This window comes from Nicotiana tabacum, chromosome 12 (genome assembly GCF_000715075.1).
Source record: "Nicotiana tabacum cultivar K326 chromosome 12, ASM71507v2, whole genome shotgun sequence".
Classification (NCBI taxonomy): Eukaryota; Viridiplantae; Streptophyta; class Magnoliopsida; order Solanales; family Solanaceae; genus Nicotiana; species Nicotiana tabacum.
Genome location: NC_134091.1, coordinates 118,077,806 through 118,087,437, shown reverse-complemented (window position 1 = coordinate 118,087,437; position 9,632 = coordinate 118,077,806). Strand labels below are relative to the sequence as shown.

The 9,632-nt window shown below is 37.2% G+C and overlaps 1 protein-coding gene across 6 annotated transcripts; it reads left to right on the top strand.

Moving 5' to 3' along the window:
- The first annotated feature begins 773 nt into the window (after window positions 1-773).
- On the top strand, window positions 774-9,184 carry LOC107804901 (autophagy-related protein 9-like). 6 transcript variants are annotated; one of them, XM_016628852.2, is made up of 11 exons: window positions 774-1,399; window positions 3,955-4,601; window positions 4,834-5,154; window positions 5,298-5,520; window positions 6,423-6,602; window positions 6,711-6,733; window positions 6,813-6,954; window positions 7,551-7,628; window positions 7,721-7,791; window positions 7,903-8,013; window positions 8,103-9,184. In XM_016628852.2, exons 2-11 carry the CDS (start codon window positions 4,024-4,026, stop codon window positions 8,908-8,910), a joined length of 2,535 nt encoding a protein of 844 aa, XP_016484338.2. In that variant the 5' UTR covers window positions 774-1,399; window positions 3,955-4,023; the 3' UTR covers window positions 8,911-9,184.
- Window positions 9,185-9,632: the final 448 nt, after the last annotated feature.

Genomic DNA, 9,632 nt, shown 5'->3' with positions numbered 1-9,632 from the left:
TCTAGTTAAGTATGTTCTATTCCTCAAATAACTTTAACAAAATGGTAATTATTTTCAGAATAACATTCGGAAAACTAGTTAGTACTAACAACCTTAGTTACTAAGACATCATAAACCATTTAGTCACATTTTAACTGCAACATTCCATACGAGCTTATCCCTACATCGTTAATGAGATGTTTAAGGTTCTAGTTTTGGGAATGAACACTCTTAAACCTTATTAATAGGGCGCGTTTCTACTCTAATAGATTTTAATCGATGTAAATTTGAATTAGTCAAATTAGCAGGCATCGAAAATTGAATAGTTATACAAAATATAAATTTGATGTACATGCTCGAGGCATGTACTTATGTGATGTTAACAATATATTTTTATTTGTCAAAGTCTTGGTAGACATAGTTACTCGATACATGTATAACTAATTTGCATGCAAATTAGCTCGAATACCTCAATTATAAAAAAGGCCATATAAGTACACAAACTCGCCCAAAAGAATATTAAGGGGTCGTTTGGTTGAAAAATAAGTTATATCATGATTAAATATCCCCGAATTAGTTATTCCGGATTGTTGTCCCACCTCCCATAGGAATAAAAATAATATTATAATACCTCAATTTTATCCTAACTAAACGTGAGATAAAATGATTTCAAATTTATTTCGAAATTAATTATATTTTATTCCTTGTACCAATTGAGCCCAAAGGTTAAAAAGAAAAAGAAAAAAGAAGACCTTTAGAGAGTACTAAATAGATGAGGAGAAAGCAAAGTAGCCATCGTCACGTCTCCTTAATAATTAAACAAAGGAAACTCTTAATCAAAAGAGAATAGCAAACTTTTCATTTTAACGCATTGGACTTGGAGAAGAAGAAGAAGAACAATCTACAATAGCACACGAAAACTAAACGGAACCCCGCTACGTAATTCTCCCCTTCATTCTCCACGCAACCCAAACTCTCTATCGGCGGCGACCGGCGGCGGCCGTCTTTCTTCTTCTTCATCCACCACCGCCTGTTAAGCATCTAATCTTTTTGCCTCACCCTTTTTGAGGTTGTTTGGGAAATTTATAGTTTTTATTTCACTTTATTTTGGGAAAAACCTAAATATTTTGGGGTTTAAAATCCCCTATACCCTCAGTGTGAGCCCATATATTTTAGCCGTGGATACGGGCAAGCTTGTTCGTACAATCATCACACACACACAAAAAAAAACCACTTTCCCAATTGGGATTTTTTTAGTTGTTTAGAATCCCTTTATTTGGGAACATAGTGGGCAAGCTGGTCCGAACACCGTTTTTTTTTTTTTTGGGAATTGCTTAGAATTGCTTCACCTAGTTGTTTACTTTATGGTATATTGAGGATTTCAGCTGGGTATTGGTGGAGACAGTGAATCTAGTTGTAGGTAAATTGCTTTGTTCTCTTGTATTACCTATCTTGTATTGTGATTTTTTTTTTTGGTTAGGATTCAAGATATGAAGTAACATGGTCAAAGAGGATTCATATTGCCGACCCCAACTTGTTTGGAACTGGGCTTTGTTATTGATGTTATTGTAGGATTCAGGACAATGCATGTGTAGTGTCATATAGTTTGCAATTTTATGGGTAAAATTATCTACTGTGAATATGATATGTGACTCTTGAAATTGGATTAGTGGGTATTTTGTAGTGTATCATGATTGACAATGTATGATATATGAATACGAGATAATCAGAGCTTGTAGTTAGAAAGTTGTAGCCTTTGGAATATTGTCAACCATTGAGATATCAATAAATGGACGACGGCCTTAATTCGAAATTAGTTGGGATTGATTATATGAATCATCAATTTTCTTTTTAGACCAGTTGACTACTACATTGGCTATTGTATTTGACTGGCTACATTATCTAATTTGGAAAACCTTGTTCAACTATGGCAGTAGATGATACACAATAAAATTAACCAAAGAGAAAGCAGGATAATTGATGCTCCGCATCGCACTCCATTAAAACCGGCTTCCTTCCTTGTGTTTCAGTGTATAATTGTGGACAAAATTGTACTCCTCCCTCATGGATTTGCTACTGCCCCTTAAGTTCGCGACTTTCAATCTTCTGCGGTAGAGTTTTATCTCCATGAACATTTGCCATTCTGTAGATAAATCTTAGTATTGCCTTTCTCTTCCTTAACCACGTTGTCCTCGATTTTGTCTCCAGCTAACCTTCTGTACTACTAAGATCTCCAACTTGTCCTTTTCATTACTCTTTGTGTAGCTTGTCCTCCTCCAACAATATCCGTGCTAGCTTGTTTTTCTCCGAGTCATGTAAGCTTATTTTTTTCTTTTTGATAGGTGACTCCAATTCATGTAAGTTATCAAGCATCTTTGCGATTTTTTTTCCCACTCTTATGAAACTTCTTAATTCAACTCCTCAAATCCTCCTTTATTTGCTTCTATTAGGGTCTCACATTGGGTTTGGATGGGGTCTTTTGTCTCATTATATGAGGTCTTGGGTTAGCCTCCCCTCATGAGCTAGCTTTTGGGATTGAGTTAGATCAAAAGTTCATTTCTCTACATGGTATCATAGCCAAATGCATCTCAGTTCTTGGTTTACTTGATGTTGAGCCCCCATGTTATATCGTCCTCGCTCTAGATGTGTGCGGTTGGGGGAGGGGGGAGGGTGTGTGTTAGAGTACTGCATCGATTGTGGATGGGGTTTTTGGTCTCCTTATACGGTCTTCGACAATCTTCCGGTTTTCCCCTCATGAGCTAGTTTTGGGGTTGTGTTAGGCGCAAAGTTCATTTCTTTACTATTTCAATTTGTGTGGCCATTTGTAATTGGTCTTTAAGAACATGATAATTGTCCCACTATGCTTTCTTCGGCATCTGTAGTTATGTAATCAAATTTAAAATATATTGACCTCTACATGTTTCCTTGCAATCGAGCATTATCAGCTCATGATCAGATACCTGCAACAACATGTTTGTTGTAATATATCAGCCTCAGTTTCTATTCAGCATATATTTGCAAATTGTGAATGCGGGAAGCACACATTCTATTGGTTCATGTAAACTTTGCTCCTGATACTTGTAAGTTAATTAGCCAATTAGTGAAATTTGAAAAAGTCTGCCCTCCTTACTAGTCATGTTTCTTCAACTCCGCCCTCCTCCTTTTCCTAGTATTTTTGTCCTGTCCTGCAGTTTTAATGCTTCCTCCTTGGTTCGCTCCCTTTTAATCATCAAAAAATTCAATGCCTCCCCTTCAAACCCCAAACACACGCTTAGCATGTCAAACACCATTGATTTTCCCCTTGAAATACTAGGAGGAAAGGAACTGTAAGACCTACTCCTGTCCTATCATTGAGTGGAGACATGCAACTCAATATGTAAAGGATCATAGACCCATGAACCAGCTCCGATCTGCAGAAAACTTTTTGAAATTGTCAAAATTACTAAAATCTGCTTGAGTACTGGTAAGTGTAAAACGTCCAGCGGCTTACAACTGGAAGTGTGACAAGCAAGTGAATTTCCTTAACTAACTTTTAGCAAAACTTTGAATCTGCTGATCTTATGAGTTGTGACCTTTGTTTTCATGTCTTCTTTGGTACATGCTTTGAGTTTGTCTGGTAACTGAGTCTTGCAGAACTAGGACCAAAAGACATTCTACTCAAGGCTTAAGTAGTCATTTTGCTTCGGTACTTAATAGCAGAACTGGAGCTCTGTCGGACTCTCACATATTATTAACTAATATATAGAAAAGGAAAAACTTTAGATAAAACAATCATTGATGATTTTATGCTTCCGTGATTGATTTTATCATTTATGGGATGCTAAAGCATGATTCTACATGTTCATTATCCTTCTTCCTAAAACCATTTAACAACCAATGAAGAACCCCATTGAGGTAGGAGCATACTTGTTCATACTTTGAAGACCAGCTGAAGAATGACTTTTTTTTTCTTTTTCTTTTTTCTTTACTTTTCAGTGCAGTATTTTAATTAATTGGTGCATGGGGAATGGTCAGGCTGTGTTTGCATATGGTCAGCGTACATGAATGATGTTCAGTGGACAAAAAGGCGCTAGTGGCCTTAACATATTCAAATGGAAATGGCATGGCGAATCATCGTTGAGAACAGGGTTGCTTGATGATGTGCCTCCTGAAATCGAACTGTCGGACTATCGCATAGCACCAAGTCCTGGTAGTGAAAGCCCATCTGGGCTTCTTAATGGTGAGAGCTTGAATGTTGAGCCAATTGCTGATCTGGACCTGTTCTTTGAGAGGCTCTACAACTATTATTGTGAGAAAGGATTATGGTGCATTATTATAAAGTGGATATTTGAACTTCTGAGCCTAGCTTTCACCATATGCTTTTCTGGGTTTTTTCTGTTGTATGTTGATTGGAATGGGCTCCGCAACGCAAAATGTGGAATGGATGCTGTGGAATCTGGAATCAAGCAATGTAATCTGGCCAATGAAGCTCTTCATCTGCACCCATTGAAGCCTCTTACGCTCTTCAAAGCCATTGTTTTAGGTTACCTGGGGATATTTTCTGTCTACTGGATATTTTGCTTCTTGAGGTTTTTTGCACAGCTAAAAGAAACCCTGGCAATCCGTCAGTTCTATTACAGAAGGTGCGCTGAAATATATTAAAAGATTTTCTGGAAGTCAAATATTCTGACATATCATTCATTTCTTTTTCTTGCTTTAGTTATAATTAATGGAAACTCAAGATGTACTGATTGTTTTTTTTTAATTTTTATATTGCATGTTATCATTGCCTGCCAATACTTCTTTCATCACTATGAGAGTCTTGGAGTCTTTCATTCCTCTAGCTAATCACAATGGTGTTATGCTTTTGTGCAGTCTTCATGTGACAGACAATGAGATACAAACCATTCCATGGGCATCTATTCTTGAAAGGGTTGTTCAGTTACAAGAATTGCAACAACTCTGTGTAGTCAAGAATCTTTCTATTCATGATGTGGTTATGCGATTAATGCGGAAGGAAAATTATTTGATAGGAATGCTTAACAAAGGGCTCCTTGCTTTTCCTATTTCTCACTGGGTACCTGGCGCTGGTCCAACTATCAAATGTGGCCCCAATGGAGTGCGTAGTCGTCTAATACTGACAAAAACCCTTGAATGGACCTTAAATTGGTGCATACTGCAGAGCATGTTTGACAGGTATTTGACAGTATGCCCTACCTTGCGGTCAAATTGCCATGTAGTGCTTTCTAATTTAAGTAAATGAAGTTTGTTTTCTTCCATATGCCCTTACTAATTTGTTCTCCACTCCTACAATTTAACTGGGTTTTTTTTTCCTGCAGAAACTTTTGTATAAGGAGGGAATTCATTTCTGATCCTAAAACATTAAAGAAAAGGCTTATGATTGTTGGAGTTTTAATGCTTCTCCTATCTCCGTTTCTCGTCATATTCATGCTGGTGTATCTCTTCTTGAGGCATGCTGAACAGTTTTACAACCATCCAAGTACGGCATCGTCTCGCAGATGGTCAAATCTTGCCAAGTGGATGTTTAGGGAATTCAACGAGGTATCATTTCTCTGGTATGAGCTTGATAGGTTGAGAAACATGGAACTTGTCATTTTGGATCTCTCTTTTGGTCCCATTTCTTTGGTTATTACTCCATTTTATGTGACGGTGTTTGACCGGGCACGGAGTTTTAAGAAAGAAAGAAAGACTTTTGAAACTTGTGGCCTAAAACAAATCACAGTCATTTGTGGGGCTATAAATCATTTCATTAAGGTAAAATAGGAAGTTTAAAGTGGAGTTGTTTCTAAATATAGGAAAGGATCATTTTTTTTGGGACAAAGTAAAAAAGGAAAATGTGCCACATAAATGGGACAGAGGAGTATTATTTCTTTTTGGAGGTGAGGGGTGGGAATGGGACTTGGGAAGGGCAAAGGATGGGACAAAGTAAAAAGGAAAATGTGCCACATATACAGAGGAGTATTATTGTTTTTGGGGGGTGAGGGGTGGGAATGGGGACTTGGGAAGGGCAAATGCGTTTAGCATACTGCGTTTACTCTCTTGCTTTCAGGTTACTTGTATGGGTATAGGGTAATGTCACTATAACTCGTCAAGCTTATCGCCTTTCAGCTGTATATTACTTCTATATTTTCCATAGTCCCTCTATTGCACGATAGACTTTCTGTAACATATTTATGTAACAGACAGACTGAGCCAAATGAAATGGGTTAAGTGGAATGACTACAACAGATTCATGCATCCAACCCCAACTAGTTTGGGTTTGAGGTGCAATTGATTGGTTTTGTGCGTGTGTCTATATTGTGAGCTAACATTCTAGTGAGAATGTGAGCTATGGTTTTTATTAGCTCTTTTGCTCCACAAATTGTTTGGTACTTTCCATCCGCATACTTGAATTCTGTTATGGCTTTTACTTTTATACTTGTGCACGTCTTCTTTGTTTTCAGGTTGATCATTTGTTTAAGCATCGCATCACCAGCAGTGTCATACATGCTTCTGATTATCTAAAGCAATTCCCATCGCCTATTATATCTATCGTCGCAAAGTTCATTTCTTTTGTTTCCGGTGGATTTGCTGCTGTTCTTATTATCATTGCTTTTCTAGAAGAATCTCTGCTGGAAGGCCATGTAAAATACTTAAACTTCCACAACCAACAAATATTTATTTGCAGAGTTGCTCATTTATGCTATTCGCACTATCTGATGCTGCATTTTCTTTTGCTTCAAATGTTGCAGATATTTGGTCGCAACTTATTCTGGTATGCTGCTGTATTTGGAACTATAACAGCTATAAGCAGGGCTGCAATAACAGATGAGCTTCTTGTCCTTGACCCACAGGGAGCGATGTCACTTGTTGTCCAACATACACACTATATGCCAAAGAGATGGCGAGGGAAAGAAAATACTGAGGCTGCACGAATTGAGTTTGAAACTTTATTTCAGGTGCTTTTGCCCTACGGATACTTATAAGCAGATAAATGTGAGAAGGGACACTTCATTGTAGTAACTCAATGTCTAGATTTAATGATTTCATTAAGAGCGTATTATTAGTTTTTTCAAGAAAATCATTTATTTTTTATGAAATAAAGCAAATCATTACCACATTGGCTCTTTAAACAATCCTTTTTAGAGTTAATAACTAAATGTTGCTTCAATAGAACTTAATCATACACTGTAAATTCAGACTAGACAGACCATTATCATGATCTTTCATAATTTCACTTTTTGGTGATTTACCCTTTTAGTCCTTTTCATGTTCCAGGCTTGAGGGTGGGTTTGGTTTATATATATTAGATTCGAAGTTTGACTCTTCTGTGTAGCCTTCTATATTTTAACCTTTTTAAATTATTGTAATTTATCAACAACAAAAAAAAGAAGTTAAGTAGCTCCAGTGGTAGGCTTTTGATTCCTTTATTTGAAGTCATATTCTTCTCCAGAATGTACCTTTTGTATCATTTAGAGAATTTCATTGATGTATAACCAGGTTATGCAAGAGTTTGACTGTCGACGGATAGATTGTTTAGTACTTTTTACTGTGTGAGATTGTTACTGACTTCTTATTAACTTATTGTGCAGTATACTGGAATGATGTTACTTGAGGAGATGGCCTCAATTTTTCTTACGCCATATCTATTGCTATTTGTTGTGCCAAAGGTGATCTTCGTTTTTTAAGGATAATTTCCTTACCTACCTATCTTGAGAATCCTTGAGATGATGGTCCCTAATAGTTGGATAGTTTTTGTCAGAGGGTAGATGACATTTTGCATTTCATTGTGGACTTCACTGTTCATGTTGAGGGTGTTGGCCATGTGTGCAGGTTAGTAATTTTACCAGCTTACTTTCTTATGCATTCATATTTTGGTGGCTCCCACTGTTGGAGCATGCACATTTCAATTGTTAAGCACTGATATAATGTCTTTCTTTGCAGCTTCAGCGTGTTTGATTTTCAGAATCATGGCAATAGCAAATATGGAGCGCCATATAATTCCGCCCGCTTGCAGAGAAGTTCTCAAGGGAAAATGGAGAAATCATTTCTGAGGTTGGTCTAATGACTACTTGCAGCCTGTTTTAGGATTATTTTTGGATTTAAGACGCTTTTGAAAAACAGTACATGTCAAACAATTGCAGCTTTCTAAATAGCTACCCTTCCTGGGAACCTGATGATCAAGGAAAACAGTTCCTATCAACGCTCAAAACGTTCAGAGAGCAAAAGCTGCAGGTGCAGGATATAATACCTGTATATCGACCTTCAGAGTTACAGCACTGGAATCCCAACTTTAGAGGTTCAAGTGACAGAAATAACTTGTTCTCCAGGGAAGTGCCTCTCAACAACTTGGGAGCTGGATTTGGCTCAATGTGGTTAATAGATGGTGGACAGAGGTACATTATTGATTGGTATTATACCTCGCATCCTCACAATACGAGTAGTGATTCAAGAGGCATTGAATCCAGGCCATCTCATAGTGATAATGAACGCCTTAAAGATCCTTGGATGCCATCTCATTTTGTGCAAATCAAGGATACAGTTGATAACAACTGGGAGCACCTATTTGAGGACCGATCTCAAAGTCATCTCGAAGCTACCACATCTGCTCCTGTTTTAAGGGAGAGCATCCTACATCACGATGATTCAAGTAGCATGGCGCAATCTATCAGGAGCCAGTGGTGGGATAGAACTCGACTACAAGTTGCAGATCCCCAGACAAGCTTTCTTGAACCTCCAAATTTCAATAGCAATCGTCACGATTATTATGATAATTTCTCTGATAGAAGTCTAGATGAGCACGAGCACGTTAACTTGAAGAACTCTAATAGGTTGGCCAATACCTTCTTCATGGATGATTCGGTTGGAGACTTCAACCTTCCTTTTGATGGTATTTATAGAAGGCCCTCAGAAAACCCCACAAGAGAGTTAGATCCTTCAGATCTTGTTTGATTTCTTCTCTAAAGACACTAGGAATGTTATGAATTTCTGGGTCTTAAAAGTTTTCTTTCAAGAAAGTTGTTCATATTTTACATTCTTTATTGTGCATAGTTGATTGTGAGGTTAGATTTCTGGAAAGGGCCTCAGGTTCGTTTGGAAAGCGATTGGATGTGAATGTCATCGTTGATCCTTCTAAAAATGTAAAGCACCACAGAGCTGCTGACAATGGAAGACATTCTCTGTACATAATTCAATTTAGCAAGTATTTCGTTTCATGTTCCTTTTACCCTTTGGTTATTACTATTAGCAGTTGTTACTTTCCTCCTCCCTCTAAGCTTTCTGCAACAAGTGGGCAAATGACAGAGTGGGGAAACTTCCTCACACATGGTGTTTGTGTTATATACCAAACTAATGAATGCATGAAATTTGTGTTTTATATACATTTTTTATCACTTAACTATATTTATTCGATATATGTAAGCATTGTACATGAATAGAGCTCTTTCATCTTGATCTTTGTGAAGACGGAACTAGTGACACTTATCACATAAACAGGCAAAAAAAAAAAAAGGGGGGGGGGGGGAATAAAATAAGATAGAGGGTTTTACATAAATAGTTTTAACAATCACCAAAAAGGTAGCCAAGGAAAATCTGTTAATTAATATTGAAAATACAAGTTTTATTGCGTGGCTTCGGGTTTGTTTAAACCTTGTCTAAAACAGGAAAATATATTA